The 21776-nt window shown below is 40.1% G+C and overlaps 1 protein-coding gene across 1 annotated transcript; it reads left to right on the forward strand.

Moving 5' to 3' along the window:
* The first annotated feature begins 1872 nt into the window (after positions 1-1872).
* STK38L (serine/threonine kinase 38 like) lies at positions 1873-21133 on the forward strand. The gene is made up of 13 exons (XM_082014026.1): positions 1873-2464; positions 4307-4358; positions 5663-5785; positions 6391-6474; positions 9105-9228; positions 9799-9953; positions 10794-10896; positions 11657-11718; positions 13453-13570; positions 13991-14114; positions 16953-17048; positions 18665-18756; positions 20354-21133. Exons 1-13 carry the CDS (start codon positions 2331-2333, stop codon positions 20479-20481), a joined length of 1395 nt encoding a protein of 464 aa, XP_081870152.1. The 5' UTR covers positions 1873-2330; the 3' UTR covers positions 20482-21133.
* The last annotated feature ends 643 nt before the right edge of the window (positions 21134-21776 follow it).

A 21776-nucleotide genomic window follows, 5' to 3' on the forward strand; every position in this document is an offset into this window, starting at 1 on the left:
CTGCGTTTGTAAGTATAGGAGCATGGGGAAAACAAATTAGCAGGAATAAAATTGCAGTGTTATTTTATCCTGCTAGGAATAAAAGACGTGCAAAGGATAAATATCCTGTTGCTTGCCAGTGATAGGGTGTGCTCATTATACCTTAAGTAAAGGTTAATCCATTTCAAGCCTGGGTTAATGCTACGCTATCCCAACACTCCATAATGATCAGAAGGCAGGTTTTTACTCTGTTACGTCATTTCTTGAAATAACTTAATCACAGATGCCAGCGTGTGGTCAGTAGTTGCTCTGTTTGATTTGGGTGTGTCAAAATGCTGTAGGTTTTGCTCTCAGATACCTGTTTTATTTATCTTTTCTCACCTATCAAGGGAGAAAGAGAGTGTAAATGTCCAACAGACTGAAAAGAGAGCAGTGCTGAGTTCTCCCAGCTTTTGGAGAAATGTCCCATATTGGGTACGTCTTTGTGTGAAGAATACAACCCCTTAATTTTTAGTAAAGACTATTAAGAGTTGACAGCTTTTATCTTTCTTTAGTAGAAAATGGAAGGTGATAAAAGATTGATTAAAAAATAGAAATACTGACATCATCTTAAAGCAGCTGTAGTGCTATTAAAACCTCTTTGTATATGTGTAGACAGATACATTTTTATACTCAGAACTCTGGCATCTTGCACACTCAAAAATACACAGCTAAAATAATATCTACATAATGCTATAAAACGCCTTTATTTGTGACAGAGCAGCTGCATTTCTGGCAACAAATATCTTATTGTCGCACCAAATCCAATTAAAAATCCCCAAGATAAAATGCTGTCCACACAGAGGCTAGCAGGCAAATCCAAAACAAAAAACCCAGAGCAGAGTTAAGCAATCTTCCTGTCCTGATGTGGACATACAAGTTTTTTTCTGTATGAAACTTTTAATCGGTTCACCTTAAAAGGTATTAGGATCTGCTTGAAGATCATAAACCTAATTTGGGATTTGTCTTCCTCAAAATCCCCTGGTGAAATAGAAGGGTTACGTAAATAATCAAAAGGAAGTGTATGTACTTCTGTGTAATTTTCCGAAACAACCTGAACAAATGAGCGTGGGGCTGAGATGCTGCTGTTCATGGCTTCCTTCTGTGAGGCCCTCCTGAAGCACCTCAACCCACTCCCAGGTAGGGCAGGAGTCCTAGGACAAGCTGGGCTGCGCCTTTTTTTTTTTTTTTTTTTTTAATCTCCCCTGGCTTCCCTAGACCAGCTGCCAGGGACTCAGGACTGCCCTAAGCTGTCTTTTCCCAGCATTAAAAGCGTTGTTCTAGTACATCCAAGTCCTTTGGATTCAAGATGAAAGCTATCAAAATGAGCAGCCTTTCTTCTTTCCACTTGCCGGTTTTCAAGTGCTCAGTGACCACGTGCACTGACCTATAAGTACTTCACCTTCGTGGTAACGTATTTGCAGCTGCATAAGAAGATTCCCCCCCAGATTTGAGAATCCAAACACAGGGAGCTCTGTAATGAACAGCCGCCCCACAAAATGCTCATTTCACTGGTGGCATGGCACAGAGGTGGTTGGAAAGAAAACAAACGGAAAGACTGGTTGCCTAATGGCTTTGTGGTGGGGAGGGGTTTTCTATTCTTGGTGGCTGATTGTTGCTTAAAAAACCCAATGAAACAAAAAACAGCAACAGAAGTTTTCCATTTAAAATAGAGCAATTACATTATTTAACTTTAATATTTCTAGAAATCCTCTCAACACATGTAACTTTGAGTGGCCTTAAAATTCAAAGGTATTTGATGGCTATTTTCTATCCTTGAAATAGCTTCTCCTCTGGATGGGATTAGGGTTTTTGTCCATTTACTTTTTCATTTTATCCTGTCCTTTTGGTAGCACCTAGAATTTCTGGAGTCTGAAATTGTCATAGAGTTATGACATGTCCAGCTGTGGGAGCTGTCTGATCCTCCTCTCGCTTCCCCCTTTCCCTTTCCGCACTCTTCCTGCCCCCAGGCTGGGCTCAAGTCCGCCGGAGGTACGTTTTCCTCATTTGTGGACAAGTGCTGCTGGGTGAGCTGCCCGTAGCCTACATAATTCTTTGCTATGATTCACCCTTTGTTTTGCCAACATGTTGTTATTTTTTCAGAGAGTGGGTAGTAAGTCCTCCTGCTATCTTGGGATAATTTCATAATGTTTTTTTAATGGAGTTCCTTCTATGTAAAGAACAGTGCCTTTCCTCTGAATTCTATAGCGTCTAAGAATTTGGAGATGGAGAGTGGGGAAGAATATTTTTTTTAATTTTCTTTTTTTCAAGTGAGTAATGATTTGACATGCTCTGTTTCAGTACATGTTACCATGGCGATGACTGCAGGGACTACAACATCCTTTCCCATGAGTAACCACACCCGGGAGAGAGTGACGGTGGCCAAACTTACGCTGGAGAACTTCTACAGCAACCTCATCATACAGCACGAAGAGAGAGAAACCAGGTACTGGCTCTATTTCCTCTCACCCCTCTTCAGCTTTTCTTGGTTGGCTTTTGGCAGTGTTTGTTTAAGGGCACTTTGATCCCCATGCACGGAGCAGTTCTCAGAAGTTCTTCTGTACTTGGTAGCAAGGAGCTAATCCCCGAAGGGCCCAGGCTACCTTTTAGCTGCTGGCTGTGCTGGTAGACCTGTGACCATCCCCTGCTACTGCACCAAGAAGTCATTGAGTGACTGACGACCTCCACTTTTGATGTTCTCATACAATTTACCTCCTCATCAGATTATTATTACTTTGCAGAAACCAATCCGTGCAGGGTCTTATTTTGCAGCACATGAGAGGCATCTACTTCTGTGCGTGGGGTTGGTGATTCTTCCACACGTGCCACAGGGATACAGAGGTAGATGCTGCAGAGCTGCTCATGGGTGGTAACTTGGTTTTGTGTAAGGCAGTGGCTCGTGCTGTCTATTCATGCCCTGCAGCATGGAGGTTGTGCCAGGACTCATAAACTCTGCAGAAGGGAGTGTATAGGAGGTAGGGAAGCAGAGGTGTTTGACAGGGTGATGGAGTAAGGAAAGGAGGCAGAGAGCTGGGGGTGGCCTGGGGTGGAAATAAGGTGCGGTAAAGATCACAGGGTTGGTAATGTGGGATTTGAGAGGCTCTTGGGTGGGCAGGAAGAATTTTGGGGATAATGTAATACCCATCTCTCAATTCTTCTTGGGTGGTGTTGACTGGTATTCCTTGTGTGGGAGTATGTATTGGTCATCTCCTCTTTAACTTCTCTCATTGGTGCCCAATTCTCTCTCTGATGTGGTGAAGTGCTACTTGAATTAAGTGTCAAAGCACCAAGCATTTGATTATAATGAATGTCGTGTTTCAAATTGTCATCAGCATGTGAAATTATCATTCCCCTGGTAATATGTTTTTAATTGAGGGGTTTTCAGCTGAGCAGCAGGGTTTCTCTCTTCATCATATTTAGTCATTATCCCATTTAATTGTGTTGCTTCTAGTTAGAAGAATAGACTGTCTACCAATGGCCTTTAATTTAAGGGATCCTGCTGTACTTCCCAAAGTGCAGAAAGACACCAGCAGCCTGGCACCCAGCCTCCAAACTCTTGGCCGCTGGTAGTGGGTAGCCAGCTTTCTGAAAGCTGCACCCTGACAGTAGTAAAGAAGCATCCCGTGGGTGGAAAAAGAGGGATCCAGTAGGCATGTTGCCACATGCTGAGCCCTGCCATCTGTGGGGTACTCCCAGGCTTCGCTCCCTGCTCAGACCCTCCCAGCCTGGCATGGCACCTGGGACCGGTGAGCCCTGGCCTGAGCAGGACACTGGGAGGAGATGATGATGATGAACCCAGGGGGGTGTAGACTTAGGTGGTGTAAGAGTAAGGGGAGCAGGACCAGACGTGTGACCAGGCAGAGGTCAGCAAGGCTGGGACCCGAAAGCTGGAGCTGGCTGAGGTGTTAGAGGTAGAGCTGAGATAGAAATGGTGACAAAAAAAAAAAAAAAACAACCCACCATGTTTATGCTGATTTGTAATCCAAATTGATAAAAACAGCCTTACTTCAACAAGATTATATGAAGAAATAGAAGTCTTTAGAGTGATTATATGTTTGGACCTTTAATGCCTAGTTCTGCAAATACATAAGTATGTGCTTAAATTTGCTTACACATTTTCAACAGCTTTGGTCACAAATGAGTAAATGGATGGAGTGGCCAGTAAGTCTTCACATTTCCATTTGAGGCAAATTCTTTGGTGTCTGGAATACGTGAAGTATTGCTGCAGTCTTATGTTTGTTTTTAATAAATAATTAAAAAAGCAATCTCCTGTTTCTCCCCTTCACAGGCAGAAGAAGCTAGAAGTGGCTATGGAAGAGGAAGGCCTTGCAGATGAGGAGGTAAATACCAAAGTAATCTTTGAAGAGACTGCTTTGCTTTTGTCACAGTACTTCAGATGGGCATTTGAGGAACTCACAGAAACATTAGCTGGCATGACATTAAGTTTTATTTTGTAAATGAGTGTTGCCTCTCTAAATAATTTGTTCATTAGGGAAGCTGTGAATATGCTTGAATGGTACTTGCAATAGCTAAGGCTTTTCATGCCACCCTTAGTCCTTATGAGATTTATGAGATATATGGCTGCAGCAAGTATATCCCATGCTTTTCAAAGATTAAAATTGTTTGCTGTTGTATTTGGCAAAAAAAAAAAAGGTGAGATGCACTTGGAAGAAGTGGGTAGAAAGCAAAATGCTGAAAGCTTTTTTTTTTTCTTCATTTAAACAATAAACGGGGCACACCCTTGCTCCATTCACATACAGATGAGGAGGGATCTCTGTCCGGTTGGCAACTCTCAGAACTTTGGTCAATAAGTTGCTTTTCTGAGGTCCATCACACCATGGCCATGTGTACTGCCTTCAGGATAGCAAGGGAAATAAGAAGGAATGGTGCCTCAGTCATTTCTGAGTTTGTGTGGCTGTGTAACTTCTGGGAAGAGGGAAAAGCGAGTGTGGGTGCGTAATGCCATCTTGTGGCTTTAAATGATGCTGTCATCCTAGTACAAAATCTGGCAGGTGCCTGATGGATGCAGTCTCTGAGATCATCTTGGCATCTTTGGGAGCGTAGGTTGGCATTTGTCTTCGCTCAGGGTGAATCCCACAGACACTCTATAGAACAAAATATATGACAGGATTTGGACAGATTTTTCTTTCATATACAAGTGTTTGTCTGCCATAGACGAAATGGATTTTGCTATAGATAGTGTAAGTTGGATCTGTGCTGCCTGTTGGGCTCCTTCCTGCCTGTCATTGCTCTTTTCAGTGGGGTGCAAGTTTCAGCTTTTATTGATCCTTCACACTGTCCAAAACCAAGAGTCCTTGCCTCAGCTAGTGACTTTGGCCTTTGAACTGATATACTCTCTTTGAACCAGTATGATTTTTTTCTTCATGATTTTTTATTACTGTTTCTTTATAGCTATGTAATAAAACCCACCCCACCAACAAAAAAAAAAGGTGAAATTGGGCCTGAGGCCTCTATATACAAGATTGTGCTTGTGGATCATACTTTGGGAAATCCAGAAAGACTTCTCCTTTTACATTTTTTCTGTAATCCTAATGGGTGAGGATACTTGACAGGAAGAGAGATCGTATATCTTGATTTTCTACTGTCAAATGACTCACAAATTTCTGTGTATGTGTCTCCTTAGAAAAAACTGCGCAGGTCACAACATGCTCGCAAAGAGACAGAGTTTCTGCGACTGAAGAGGACTAGACTTGGCTTGGATGACTTTGAATCTTTGAAAGTTATAGGAAGAGGAGCATTTGGGGAGGTTTGTGGCATTCTTGCTTGAACAGGGTATTAAAATTGGATTGAATGTTAAAATGCTTCATTTCAATTACAGAATAAAAAGTTCCTGTTGGGGAGTTTTATTGCAGAAGAATAGGTATTTGAGTAATTGTGAGAATAGCTAATTGAGTAAGTGTGAGAAGTTCAGTAATGAATTACGTGCATCGATTTGTCAAGGCCCCTGGAAAGGCCTTTAGTTTCCCACAGCTTCCTATATTGGCCCAAGCTGGTGTTGCCCATGTGATCCACTGAAATGGTGGATTTGCAGTTGCACAGCTCCTCTCCGTAAACATCCTCCCTGCCCTGTATCACATCACAGTTGTACCAGCTCCTGAATTTTAATATACACAATCTTACAACTACCGAAAATTTACTGTGCCTGCTAACTTTTCCTAAAACAGTAACTACTTCAAACTATCTGTTCATCAGTACTGTTAGTGTTGTATATATTTTTTTTCCCATGTGTTTTTAAATGTTTAACAAAAGGACTCTTCCATGCCCAGCAACTTTGAGCCTTCCAGTAGATGCCACCCTGGGGTCTAGTTTCTGATGCAGAGAAGACTGATCAGGTTATATTTCTCATTATAGGTACGCCTTGTTCAGAAGAAGGATACAGGTCATATTTATGCAATGAAGATACTAAGAAAAGCAGATATGCTGGAGAAAGAGCAGGTTTGTGTTGTATAAGTCCCCTAGATTTCAAACTTATGCTGTCTAGAAAATTGCTGAAGTTCTTTGTGGCAGATACTATTTTGTCATATTTTCCGCTTTGAAAGCCCAAATAATGGTATAGTAGTCCAAAGCATTTATGGACTTGCTACCACAGTACAAAAGAAAAATAGAAGTTAGGAAATAAATTCATGTAACAGCATTTTAAAAAATGTTTTATTTACAACCAATTTGGAATAGTGACAAAGATTTTTTTTTTTCTTTCTCCCTTCCTTTATCAATGTAGACCTTATAGTACTTAATCTGCAAAACTGCTTTTCAAGGAAAATGCTTCTTGAAAAGGAATACTGTGCTAAAGTAAAAACTGAGAGTATTTGATGTTTTCTTTTGATGGTTAGGTAGTGACAGATGTCACATCATTCATTGGCTTTGTTTAGCTTTTTAGTAGGGTCTTGGTTTGTTTTACTCTACTTTTGTTAGTTTGGTTTGGTTTTTGCTTTTACTTTTTAGTTAACAATTCACTGCAAACTCCTGGTAGGACACAAGAAGTCCTTTAGCACCGCAAAGCAATCAAGTGTGGATGTCTCAAGCAAAAGGGCGGATAAAAAGAGGACTCTTCCTTACCAGTCCAGACCTTACCTATCATTTGCTCTTGTATTACATTTCCCTGCAGTGGTACTTGTACTTCATTTTATTCTCCTGGTGCAGACTTTTTGTCTCCTCAAGCCCATGCCCTAAATATAGGGAACCAGAGCAGCAGCATGTTCTGTACAGCAGCCAGGATGTGTGTGGCCCTCTGGTTGAAACCCTGCCCCCATTTCATAACCTGAGGTGGCAAGGAGGCTGAGCTCACGCTCTCCGTTTAGTTTGGGACAGGCACCTTCCCTGGAGAATGTCCATCTGCTGTAATTTTCATTGCCTGATTTGTTCAATGGAAAGCAACACAGATCACAAATACAAGAAGACTAAGATTATTTTTTTTTCCAACTCTGATAGCACTGGGAGGTATCCTGGCTGTTTTTCAAATAAGGTTTTAATACTATATTTTATGGCTACATATATAGTGGAGTGAGGGTGGAAAGAAATATTTTCTAACAAGAATAGATAGAGATAGATAAATCAAAGTTGGAGTGCCTACTACAGAGAGAGAACCCATTGCCCTGTGAAACCCTCTGAAAAGAACACATACATGTAGAGATGCTCCTGGCCAGTAGAATTGGGGAGGAGATGGAGAAGACACTGCTGCTTATTAGAAATAGCCCTTGAGGTTGGAATAGTGGTACATATCTTCTCTCCAGAAGTTGCTTTCCGGTGTATGAATAATGAAAATCTTACAGCTGTCAAGAAACATTTTTCCATGCATATGACTTCCATTTTCCTTCAGGCTGAGGGTACGTTCTAGTGAAACACACCCCCCTCCTCCAATCTCCATTACTCTTAGTTTCCAGTGTACCCATGAGGAGAGAGAGAGGAGTGAGAGGAGGCAAAAAGAGGCAGCATGTATTTTTCAAAGCCTCAGCTGGGACTGGAATATCCTGAACAAGGTCAGGCATTCCCAAACTCACTTGCCCAGGACCAACATCAGCAGCAGTGGTGGCCATATCAGTGCTGGGCAAGTGTCACGCACATCACTTGGAGGAATGGCTCCATCTTCTCTTCCCTTTCCCCCCTGCCTTAAATAGCCCAAGACCCTTACCATTTTTACACTGCTTTAATACTGGTCACTGAGGTCACTGCTACCTGCTGTCACCTGTAAGGGCTGAAGCACATCCCAGCCCTTTTCCCACTTGGCTGAGGCACTTGCCATGCAGCTCCAGTAAGGTTTGCCAGGTACTTGCGTAGGAGCAGCCTTCGTGTACCAACGTGGAAGGGGTTCACGCACCATCAGCAGTGTGTACAATGTGGGTTTGGGAACGAGGCAGTAGTTCACTGTAAGTCGGGCATTTCTCTCTTCACAGCAATGAAGGAATTGGGTTTTGCAGGAAGTAATTAGTTGGGACACATTGCCACTCTGGCCAGAGAAGGTTCCCCAGGCTTATCTTGCCGAGTTTAAACTGTGAGATATCTGTATAGAAGTAGCTATTAGCTCTTTATTTCGTTGTATGCATATATGAGAAATCTGGTAACTTCTGACAGCAATCATAATGCATCTACCATTTTACCTCTTGCTTCTTGCATTCTTTAAGACCAGTTCTGGCCTTTTCCAATAATTTTGTCAGTATTTGCACCTTGCAGTAGCGATGCTACCATATAAAGCTCTGTGATGGTCAGCTCTGTAACTTTTTTGAATGTTCCTATTTCATTTTAGGGTATAGTAAAAAAGGGAATTGCTCTTTTCCACTAGCTTTGTCAATTCTTTCCAGCAAACAAAAACAGCTTAACAAGCTATGCTTTGTGTTTCTAAAGATTGCTTCAGCAAAGTTGTGTGACAGTTATTTTCAACACCGAGTTGACTTCTGTGGGTTCTGGTGGGTATTTTGTGAGGACTTTGTAGGCTCTAGGAAGAAACTTATGAAGAATATGAGTGTGACAAGAGCATGAAAACATATTGTGGGACTAGGAATATAATATGGTGTTCCTTGGTGAAGTATTTAAATTGTCCTTTACTAAGAATAATTTTTTAAAAAATTTAGGTGGCCCATATCCGAGCAGAAAGAGATATTTTGGTTGAAGCGGATGGAGCCTGGGTAGTGAAAATGTTTTACAGTTTTCAGGATAAAAGAAATCTTTACCTGATCATGGAGTTCTTACCTGGAGGTAAGCTGTATGTTGTGGTGTTAGATGATACAAGTACTTCTTCCTTAGCTTTTTGTTGTCAGCCTCATAAAATGTTAGAAATAAGCATGCTGTGTAATTTGTGATAATAAAAATTTTAACAGTGTTTTAAATGAAGTCCCAGTAATGTAACCATTCTTATTTTTAGGAGAAGGAGAAAAGTTATGAAGGAGTGTTAAAATAGACTTGGATTAAATAATTATTCTAATCCAATGTTCTGCTTTTTACTGCTGAAACTACGAACAATAGATACAAAAAAACCCCTCTTGTTTAAACAGTTTATTTGTGCAATACATGTATTATGTGTTAAAATTCACTATATCTTCTTGGGCTATGCAATTAAAATTCCTATTTAGGATTTTCAACAGTTTTACAACCAGTTTACTAAAAAAGTATGTTGGGTTTGTAGGTCTTTGCAGTAATAGTTTTATAATTAGTAGCTATAAAGCCAGTTACAAGGTTAAATTTGGATTCTGCAGGGGTTTCACATAGAATTAGTCTTGTGATTATAATGTTCTGATTTCTAAGTTGTATTTTCTTCTCTTTGATTAGGTGACATGATGACCTTACTAATGAAGAAAGACACCTTATCAGAAGAGGAGACACAGTTTTACATTTCTGAAACTGTGTTGGCCATAGATGCTATTCACCAGCTGGGATTCATCCACAGGGATATTAAACCAGATAACCTTCTGCTGGATGCCAAGGCATGTAATGTGCATGTAAACTGCCTGTGCTTTAAACGCCTCAGTCTGCAGATAATGCCATTTATAGTGCTGCTAATCAGTGGGAACCAGTGGTGCCATATCAGTGATTAAAACTAGCTGGAGTAAAGGCAGAAAATGGTTACTATCTTTTCCTTGCAGAACACCAATGTACTTAAACAAAGCAAAACTGCCCTTGTTTTTTGTTGGCAAGCTTTGTAACCCTTTTAAGGCAAGCCTTTTAAGTGACCCACTTAAGGTGTCCAGATGCTCATATACATACACATTCAAAACTGATACACTTAGTTACTTCAAGATGAATAAAAGCATGAAACATTCAGACAATGCTAAATAATCAGGTCAATTCCTACAGGTATCTCATTTGTTTTATTACCTGCTCACCAGCAAAAACAATCTCAGTTTGACTATAGCGAGCCATGAAGTGGACCCAGTAAGCATCATACACAAGTCTGTAGACTGCCTAGCACTGATGTCTGGAAACCTGATTAAAGCCAGGTTAGCATCAAAACAAAGGAATTTTGTCCTTGAGGCTTTCTCAGTCTTAGTGGTATCCAGTTCAAAACAAAAACAGACAAACTAGCTGCTCTCAGCTGTTGCAGAATTGTGCATGTAACCATTCCCAGGGGGGCAATAACCTGCTTGAGAGAAAACACACTCTTGCAGTACACTGAGTTTCAGTTGTTATTTGCCTACTTGGCCTGGATTAGGTAGTCCTGTGCAAGTCCGTCATGGCCTGAGAAGGCACGTGCAGTTGTTTAAAACTTTCTTTTTCAAGCACTACCTTTCTAAATTAAGTTTTCATTTTCCCTGACTTTTTTTTAGGGTCATGTAAAACTGTCTGATTTTGGGCTATGCACAGGTTTAAAGAAAGCTCACAGAACAGAGTTCTACAGGAACCTTACACACAACCCACCAAGTGACTTCTGTAAGTATAAGGTGTCCTAGTTAAACACTTATAGTTTTGAGCTGCAGCTATGCCACTTCATAATTTATTTCTGCTGGTATAAGCAAGATTGGTCAGGCTGACTGCATTTAAGTGGAGAACTTGGAAATGCATGTTCCTTGGCACATGGAAGCATTTCACAGGAAAGAAGTTATGACTTCTGCAGTGTTAATGTATTTTTGCATATTTGTATACAGATAATGTAATATATCTATATATTAATGTATTTTTCATAACAGTGAAGTTACTGAAACGCTCTTTCAGAAGCGACATGGGTTTCATGTGCGGACTTACTGAAGTCAGTGACAATCTCATTAAGCTTTTCCTAAGAGTATAATTGTTCATCAACCTGCCTTGGTGACACAACCACATTAATGTTTTGTTCTATAAATGTAAAATTCCTCTGCAGTTCTTCTTGGATTCTTCACTTTTTGCTTGAAAAACCAGTGCCCGTATCTGAATATACATTGCCAGCTGCAACAATAAGTGCAGCTAATCTCAGATCAATCTGTAAAACTTTTAGCAAGTTCTGATTTAGAATTGCTGATTGTGTGTCCTACTTACATGAGTTTCAGCTGCAAATTGGACAGTAGTTGTTCATTATCATTTTCCTATCTCCAGTTACAGTCAAGTATTTGTTTCTAGACTAAAGCGTTCTAAAGATACAAACCAGAATGTTATCGATCTTTTCTTTTGAGTCTCACAAATGCATTTATTATCTAATAACTATTTTGTAAATTAGCATTTCAGAATATGAACTCAAAGAGAAAAGCAGAAACATGGAAGAAGAACAGGCGACAGCTGGTGAGTTAATAAAATTATGTATAATTTTTTTTCTTTTAAACTATTGACAGAAAATATTAAATAAAAACTCAGCATTAATGCTGTTTTTTAAAAAACAGAAGGGCCTTCATCAGTTACAGATGTCGCTCTCTTCAAGCTCCCAAAATTGCAAATAACTCAAAAGAAAATGGTCTAGTGATTCTAGTTGTGGAATAGCTCAGAAATGAGGGTTGCTTTGTCTGTGTGTTTTCAGAGCTGTGACTAGCAAGACCCTGCTCTTCTCTATGCCTTTGTTTCCCTTACGAGCATCCGGACTAACTAACCTCAAGTGTCGGCAACCACTTAGTAAAGCTGTATCTCGCGTTTGTCTCTTAGACTGACCTGGTATTGACACTGTGTGTGAATGCCTGGGTTTAAGTCCTGCAGTTCAGTGTCACAAGAAGGTGCATAGCTGCGTGGTTCTTTTTCAGAGAATTGTGGGGAAAACTTGTTCGTCGTTCTACTGAACAGCAGTATGATGGAAAGGCAGTGGATGGTATTGGCACTGGAGTGCTGCAGCCTGGGTTTATAATGAAGAATGGTCAAGTAATAAAGGGAGCTCTGGCATTAACTGAATCAAAGGAAAGGCTGTCAGCCATGGGATCTCAGAATTTCAGCCCTGCTCATGATTTTCACTAAATAGCAGTTACAAAAAACTCGGTCTTCAAATTGTGGAACTTTTTATTTTGTATGCTCTTGTTTAAAAAGTGATATGCTGCAGTATTCCCAAAAAGCTTTTGGGTGCTTTTTTCTTTCCTCATGAGACATAATGAGATTACATTGCAATCATGCTGTCTCATAAGAGCTGTATTTCATGCCCTTACTCGTGCTTGGAGTTAGATTCCTGAAAAGACTACATCTCCAGGTCAGTAAAGATGTTGTGGCAGAACTGTGTGGTGAAGCTAGATGACTCATGAGACAGTCCAACAGAGAGAATAAAAGGCCAAAATGACAACTTGTATCAATGCTATTTGAAAAGGAGCCCTATTCTTGGTTTTCCATCAGTTCAAAACTGGTCTGTGCTCTGTTCAATAAAATGAAGTATTTTGTTTCTAGTCAGACAAATGAAAGTAAAACATTTTTCTGACAAAACTGCTTTTGGTGGACTTTTTTGGTTTTGTGGTTTTCTGTTGGTTTTTGGTTTGTTGACACACACCCCCCCCATCCCCCACCACCCCCCTGCAAAATTTTCCACCAGTAAGGCAAAATTCCCAAATAGCTCAAGATTTAGTCATTAGCCAGAATCATCTAGGTTGCACATCTAAAGGGTTAAAAGGATGGAGCCTGGGCACAATAAGAGCTGAAATTAATTTTGCAGTAAAGACAAGGTAATACATGGAACAGCTAGTGTGTCACGAGTGTCACACATGGGAATCTACCACTGGTTATCCCTTTTTTAAAAAACAACAACAACAGAACTTCTTGGGTATTTTAGTAATGCAGCTACCTGAAACTTTAGCGAAGATGACCTTCTGATATTGCAGTGGGAATATTTTATGATTTCATCACATTTAGGAGGATGATTTCCATTTACTTTTCCGGTTTTCTGTACTTGCTCATGTAAAAGAATAATGTTCTTGGGACTTGTGAATTCTCAAATTAAGCATTCTTGTCCATCCAAATAACAAGATCCTATCTGTGAACCTGACAGAAAAGGTTTTGCAAAGTGTAAAAATGTACTATTTATCTTTTAAAGAGTTTATTCTTTTTTTCCAGGCATATTCTACTGTTGGAACCCCAGACTATATTGCACCAGAAGTATTTATGCAGACTGGGTACAACAAGCTGTGCGACTGGTGGTCTTTGGGAGTGATTATGTATGAAATGCTAATAGGTATGTTAAAGACCCCAACTTCAGAATCATTCAAAGGGTTCAAAAGTAACAGGGTCCATTAGTTCAGAGTCTGATCCCCTGCATAGTGGAGGTACCAGAATTTCATTTGGTCCTACCTGAAGGAAGCCCCAAATTCAGCTTCCAGAAAACTCTGAAGTCCTCCCACCTTTCCAAGAAGACAGCAAGAGATGATGTCTCAGTAAGTGGTTTCAGTGAATAACTGTTCACTATTAAATGTTTTTGAGGTTCAGTCTCGTTACTTGTAAGTAACAAAATAACGTTTAATATTGCATTACAACAGAGAAAACTTTTGACTAGTACTATTCGTTCGATTTGGGAGCTGTAGAGGCAAAAGCAGAGGCCCAGGTCACTTTCCTCTTTTGGGAAAAGCTTGTTAATTTTTTTTATTTGTTTGTGCAGGGTATCCACCTTTCTGCTCAGAAACGCCACAGGAGACTTATAGGAAAGTTATGAACTGGAAAGAAACGTTGGTATTTCCTCCAGAGGTGCCCATTTCAGAGAAAGCAAAGGACTTAATTCTAAGGTCAGTAACGAAAGCCTGCTTCTGGCCACTCACCCAGACACAGTCCTCTTCTGTTAGGTTACCTTTCCATTCTGCATGAAGGAAGCTTTAGATTGGAGGGAAAGCTGGTTTCTTCTGTGTCACCATCCTTGATGGATTCCCTTCCCCCCCAGTCTTTTTCCCTTTGCCATTTGTTTAACATGAAGGAATAAGCTGTAATGATCTTGGTTTGTACCACAGTATCAGGAGAAACAGGGCAGATGGGGGGGGGGGGGGAGAAGAATAAAGTGATTAACACAATTTTTCTCAGCAGGAACTAGAAAATAACTGCTTGCCAGCATTTAATGCACTGAACAGAAATCTTTGGATGTTCTGGATTACTCACTTTTTCCAAAATGACAGTTTTTAATCCATTCAATTTGGATTGCAGTTTTTGTAAGGGGTTTTGGTGTCAAGGTCAGGCAGAAATGCTCTCTTGTCCTGGGAGGTTTTGAGGGGAATGTGGGTTTTGGCTTTGATTCCCCCCCTCCCTCTTATTCTCCACCCCCTTCCTGCCCCCAAAATATTACAAGCTTCCACAATTTTGTTACAGGCAGAAAGGGGAATGTACTTCATCAGTGGAGCCAAGAACTAGCATTTATTATTAGGCAAAGCAATGCTCCAGTAGTATATAACAAATACAACAAACAGTTATTCTTAATCTAGTTACAGTGATACTAACAGTTCAAATTATTTAATTATTGCTAATCCTCATTAATAAGTTTGTGTATAACAGTTTTATTACGTTTTCAGTATCTATTTCTCTAGTGTTCTGTTTAACCTCTCCTGTGTGTTGTCAGCAGCCTGAGTTCTTTGCTTGGAAAGAGTACAGTGTTGCTGCTGAGGATTTCTTCCTCATCAGTCTTGGCTGTGTTTGAGGCACTTTTAGATATTTCAGGCAGTTTATTTCTTAACATGTCTTGCTCATGAATTTACTTATACAGTGACTACTTGAATTTATTAGTATTTCCTGCATAAATGGCAGGATTTAAATTAGGGTAAAATATCTTTATTTATAGACAATCTACTAAAATGAGGTCAAAACAGCACAACAAACACCTGGCCATTGGGTAGTTTGTCCATTGCAGCGTGGACAAGTTAGACCACATATATTTCAACTTAAAGGAAGTTGCAGACAAAGCTGAAGTTTCTTTATTCTTATGGGTACAGGTAAAAGCACACTGAAATGAGCTCAAGTCCAGACAAAGCCTGACAAATCCTGAGACCTGGTCTGGCTCTTTTTACAACGTTTGAGGTCTATTATTAGTACTTGGCATCAATCAACTGGCTGGGATGCAGTAGATATATAAGCAGTTGTTTTTTTTCCCAAGTGACACTCAACTACAAGTAAAAGAACATCGCAGTCTATAATTGGAAACAGTTTATAGCCTAACTTGCTATGCTACTAAATTACCTGCTGAAAATTTCACTAACTAGCAAGAAGGTGACCTTTTTTGTATTGCAGTGTATTGATGTGAAAAGTGCCTTGCAAATCTGGATGATGTGATCGTGTGGAGAGATTGAGTTCAGGATAACTAAATGGACAACCAGAGGCTTTGCTCATCTAGGCAAACAGGATTTCATTTAACAAAGGCCAGCTGACTTTCAGAGCAACAGGAGGCCCACACCCCCGTGGTACCAAGTACTCCCCATTTCTAGGAGGTCGTCAGGTGACTCCACACTTGGCAAGACCAAGCTTTTTGTTTGACATGGGTGGGTTTTTTTCCTGTTATTGTAAACCTCCCTCTTTGTGTTACTGTTGATACCTTTTGCCATCCTCAAAGAGACTGCAAGGACAGTGTAAAAATATAAAGTAATTATACTGTGCTAACACATACAAAAGATAACTAGGATTTAATGAACTCCTAGGCTAAGCCTTGGTATGCTTACCACCTCCTTGATGAGATACTTCAGAGTCTTTTCCAGCCAGCTAGGCATTGGTCCAGGCAGGCGTCAGTCCAGAGGAGAAGGGTCAGCCTCTGCTGCTCCCTGGAACAAATTCCTCTTGTCACTAAGTCGCTGTCAGAGAGCTTCTACCTCCCTGTTTTTTTTCTTTAGAATGTTATACTTCTGCTGCTTGGTGTTTTTCTTCCTGCCTCCTTGAGCAGGTAAGGGTCCCCATCTCAACAATCCTATCTCTTGTCTCCAGTTTCACCTTTTTCTTCTTAATTGACTCTATGGACTTTCTCACAGCTGCTTCTCAGAAATGGACAATTTCTTCTGGAGTCTGAGCTGAGGTTATGCAGCTGGGCCATATCAGAAATAGGCTTTGGTTCTTTGTACCGCCAGCACCTGGACCTCTCAGGGGAGGGAAGAGGGGGTGACAGGGAAAATAGGGACATGGCATGTTTTGAATGTGTCTGGCTCATTGTAGTTCCAAAATGTGACATCAGAGAATAGTCCTGTTTCACTAAATGTATCTCTTCCTGTTAGTTTGACTTTGAAACATGGATTTTAAATAGTTGAGAACATGCAGAGGAGTTTTCAGTGGTAGGGACTTAAGCCCTAGAAGATTAATTTGGAATGGAGGCTAGATCTTGCAGCACCTTTTCACAAACCTTGAAGATGGGGATGCAACAGTTTTAGAAAAGGTGTAAGTTACTGTCATTGTAGCTTTTTGTTTTGGGACAATATTCTGCTTCTACTATTTCCCTTCTCTCCTAGATGCAATGGGCTGCTTTTACCTTAACCCAAGTGATGGAACAATTTGAAAGAACTTCCTCAAATTCCTGATACAGGATACCACTGCAGTTTTATTTGCTGTTGCTTCTGTCTGCATTTATTGTAACATCCCCTTTATTTTTTTCCCATTTTTTCCAGGTTTTGTATCGACGCAGAAAATAGAATTGGTAGTAATGGAGTAGAGGAAATCAAAAGTCATCCATTTTTTGAAGGAGTGGACTGGGGACATATCAGGTATATATGTAGACACACATTTTATAGAGAGAATAAAAGCCATGAAAGCAAGAAATTAATGTATTATGATGTCAAGGATAATTATTTCCAATTTATCTTTTATCTTGAAAGGCAGCCACTGGCAGTAGGTGGGTGAAAGCGAAGGTTTTCAGGCATTGCTAAAATTCATAGATCTGATCAGAGTTCAACTGTCTTGAGATGCCCCAGAGAGCCCAGGACGGAAAGAAATTGTGGTAGGGTGGCTCTGTTATTCCTGACATTATGCTCTGATATCAGCGGAGAGCTCCTCTTCCAGTAGTAATGGGCTCTGCAGGTATTACTATAATTGATTTTTTTGGTAATAGGAGCATGAGAAAAGCAAACTCTATTCCAAGAATGCAGGGGAAATAGATGAACGAAGAGGAGAGGCAGCAAGTAGGAGGAAAACACAGGGCATGTCTTTACCGCACGCTGCAGATACTACAGCTGAGTGAACTGGTATGTCTACAGAGCGCTGAGCAGAGGCACTGACTCACCTCAGTCACAGCCTCTGTGGCCAAATTCTGCTGGGCCAAGCCTGGGTAGAGAGCCCTGCCAAGGCAGCTGCACCAGTTCCAGCCTGAGCTTGTGCCTGCAGATGGTAGCACCATTAGAGCAGACTTTAATGGCCCCACAGATACTTTCAGTTAAATGATGGCTACTGTTCAGCTCTTTTTAAGGTTTGAGGTAGTCTGCTCTTTCAGTAATACTGCAGTTTTCCACACAAAAATCCATACTGTGGGCGTGTGATTGTCCAGCTCTTGTACTTCTCATTTCCTCTGGTGCAGAAAGCCTCATTTAACTTATCTTTTCAGTGTGGGAGACATTAATAAGCAGCAAGAGCAGTAACATATCTGTTCATGCCAGATTTGGCAACCTGGCAAAATGGCTTCCCCATTCCACCCAGAGGTGGATTTGATTTTAAATGTAATAATTACACCCGTAATAAGTTTACAGGTGGAAATTAATGACTTTCCCACAGTGCCGTGTTCCAGTTTGAATGCTTTCGTGGGACAGATCACTTGAGCAACTTGGAAAGCCATACTAAAACTTCTTAAAGGGCTGCCTAATTGTTGAGCTAATAAAGCTCAGAGCCAACTCATTTTGGATGAAAAATTCTGGCAACTGAGTGTCAGAAGTAGGAGCTACAGTTGAAAGATATTTGGATGAGGTCCAGGCTGATGAGCGCTGGAATTGTAAAGCAACACATCTGATGGCTCCAAATGCAAGTAAAATCCTGCTCGGCTGGGTAGGCTGTGTTTACGAAACGAAGGTAACCACAGTGGTTCTTGGTGACAACTAAGATCGTAGCGATAGCTATATGGCAGATAAATGTGGAATGCTGTTTCAGTTAATGGGAAAATTATGTTTTCCCCAAGCTTGCCCAGAAGATACTAATGCTAGATAGGAAACCAATAAATCTCCCCAAGATGTCAGCAAACAGCCAAGTCAGCTATAAATCTCTAATGGACTCGGTGGAACCTTTGTGCTTTAAATTAAAGAGATGTTGTAAATGTAAAAAGCTGAGTTAAACAAACCTGGAACTTAATGTATTTTTTCCTAGTATTCACTATTCTGGCATTTATTCCTATTTGTAGGGAAAGACCAGCTGCAATCCCTATAGAAATCAAAAGTATTGATGATACTTCCAACTTTGATGAATTTCCTGAATCTGATATTTTACAGCCAGGTGAGACTGCCGTTGTAAATTCCAAATTTCTATCTATGATATTCCAGAATACTCCACAGATGCTTTTGTTGTTGTTTACATTCAATTTTCTGATATCTTAATCAAGGTAATATACAGAGCTGATCTAGAGACTTTCTTTCAAATATAAATGTAAACCTATGATCTCTCATAGCTTCTACTTTTTTAGAACTTCGGAGAGGGGGAAAAAAAACCTCACAGATTTTAACAGTTAAATCTATTAGTAAAAATGGTTTGCATATACAAGTGAGCACAGAAAACAGTAGTTTTCTACCATACAGTCTGTCTAACCAAATTCTGGTAAAACGTTATGCACTGGTTTGCTTTTGATCTTTAATGACTTCTGAGTTTCATGCCAAACATAAATGTTCACTATTTGTAGGAATCACCTGTCTGAAAATTTTTTATTTAACATAGTGATTTATGAACTTGAGCAGCTCTGCAAATCATTTAAGTTTTTTAAATTGTTAAGTTCTATTGGCAAGTACTAGGAAATCTTTATACATAAAAGGCTTGATTCTCTGACATGCCAAATTCTCCTAGCTCTCCTCCTTTTTTTCAATTAATTATTAATGGCTTAAAGATAGGCAGATATATAACAATGATTAATTGATGACAGAAAAGTGTAGATGTGTTAACAACCATAAGATTATCAAAAAGCTGGGCTTTTTTTTTCTGAAATGGCTTTTATTTAATGGTAAGGAAGTTTGTCCTTTTAATGCAAAAGCAATCAATCTCCAGTGCCTAAGTTAAGCTGTTTTAAGTCCATATTTGGATAATTCCAAGTATTGGTATTGGCACTTCAGACCCACTGAAAATGTTACTGTACATCTAGATACCTAAATACAAACTTTGATATCAGTGTGTTTGGCATCTTGAGTTGAAAATAGAACTGTAAAACTGTTATAGAACTGTAAAAGCAGCAACCAGAGAGCTAAATATAGAAGCCCACTGCAGCGAATGTCCATGTGCAGCACAGCAGCCATGCAGGCTGTTCATAAAATAAAAGGAAGCTGTACAAGCCTTGCTTGACACTAAGCAGGGAGGAAGTCCTAGGAGAATAATATGTGCATGATATGTGTAGTTCTCTTGGGAGAACTTGGATTTATCTTTTCTGTTTGCGGTGAGGATAACATGATATGTATACATGCATTTGTTGTGCATGGAGCATCCTAAATGTTATGGTTTTAGTAATTGTATATACTGTGGGTGTGTTACAGGTTCCTGTCAAGGTATGGGAGCCTGTTACGGTGTGTAGACATAGTAAAAAAAGAAAAACAAAAAACAAACAAAAAAACCCAACCAACAAACAAAAAAACCCAACCAACAAACAAAAAAACCCAACCAACAAACAAAAAAACCCTTTTCCTGCTTCAGAGGTATATGCTGAAATTACAACTCTTCTCAGACCACTGACGAAAGGCAACTGACGTGATTAGAAACAGGATTTCTTCAAGGCATTTCTGCTGACTAGGGAAATAAGAGTTCAGGGCTGTTTATGCAGTGCTTTGTGAAAAGTTTTCTCAGAAGCAGCGCTGTTTTTAATTGTTTTTGTTTTACTTTTGTTTCTGAATTCTAGTGCCAAACACAACGGAACCTGACTACAAATCCAAAGACTGGGTTTTCCTCAATTATACCTACAAGAGGTTTGAAGGGCTCACGCAGCGTGGCTCGATCCCTTCCTACATGAAAGCCGGGAAGTTGTGAAACAAAACACAAACCCACAAAAGAAATAAAAATACAAACCTCAGGTAGCTGCATCACCAGACCCGCTTGGCGTTAGTTATCAATACATTGACTCTGGTGCGCATCAATTTCACAAGGAAATTCTACAGGATTAGGATTTCTAAGACTACTACAGGAATTAGTTGGCAGTGCCAGCTGGCTTTTTTTTTTTTATATTTGAATATTTTTGTTAACTTTATTATACAAAGGTACTGGAATAAAAGGAACGTACATCCCTTTGTAACTGCACTGCCTATGTGTGTATAACGGTTAATATGCCTCTCTGTGGCTATGTTTGTACTGTAAAACATCTAATCCACCCAGGAGTAAAACACATAATTTTATGCAGCATTGCCATTATACTGCTCACCTGGTGGGTTTTAGATATGCAGTATGAAAAACTATTGCCCACATTTGCAAAATTCTCGGAGCAGTTGCTCAAGGGCGTTCCAGTTGCGGTCTGCAAATACCCCATGAGTGTGGCAATATTGGATTATTTGAAATAGCAGTGTCCTGTGGGGACTACTTGTACCCTGCCTACCCTCGCTCCTCCCCACAGGAGGGCTTTATCAGCCGATCATCCCTTCTTCTCTTTCTTCCTTTTTCCGCTGTGTGTGGTGGTGAAACAGTCGCTGTGATCTGTTTAGTGGTATTTCTGCTTTAAATGATAACTGATGGGTATTATATTTTAAGGTGATGATACCTGTTGACAACTTCAGGAATAAAAAGGAGTCAGAATAAAAATTATAGTTTTAACAGAAAGGAAATTTTTCTTCTGATACTAAATTCTGTAAAGACAGCAGTTTCCAAGACAGCGTTCCTGCCTCTGTTGTAAAGATGATCTTTTTGCTACTCATAATTCAAACAGCCTTTCCTGCCTGTGCAAAACATATTCTAGAAAAGTGATCAAATTGATGCTTTTTCTTTTTTCTCTCCCTAAGAAGTTCCAGGCAGAAGGGATCCTGCTCTAGCTTTTTTTTTTCCAGAATACCCTGTAGCAGCCTCTGCCAATCCAGAGCAAAATGGAGCAACCCACTAGACTCGCCCTCCTGTGAGCTCTGTTGTCTTCTAGTATCACCATCTAATGTGGACCATGGGGTTACAAAGAATCAGCTCAGTCTGCAGCCCCCTTTCTAGGAACCACAACCAATCACGACTGAATTGGGCAGAGCATCTAAATGCTATTCTCACCAGTCTGCACCATGGTGACAAGCTGGCAGAAAAAGTAGGTCTCCTCATCCTAGGCCCAGGAAACTGAAGTAGAAATCCCGCCATAC

Source organism: Phaethon aethereus, assembly GCF_964289735.1.
Source record: "Phaethon aethereus genome assembly, chromosome: 1".
Taxonomy (NCBI): Eukaryota; Metazoa; Chordata; class Aves; order Phaethontiformes; family Phaethontidae; genus Phaethon; species Phaethon aethereus.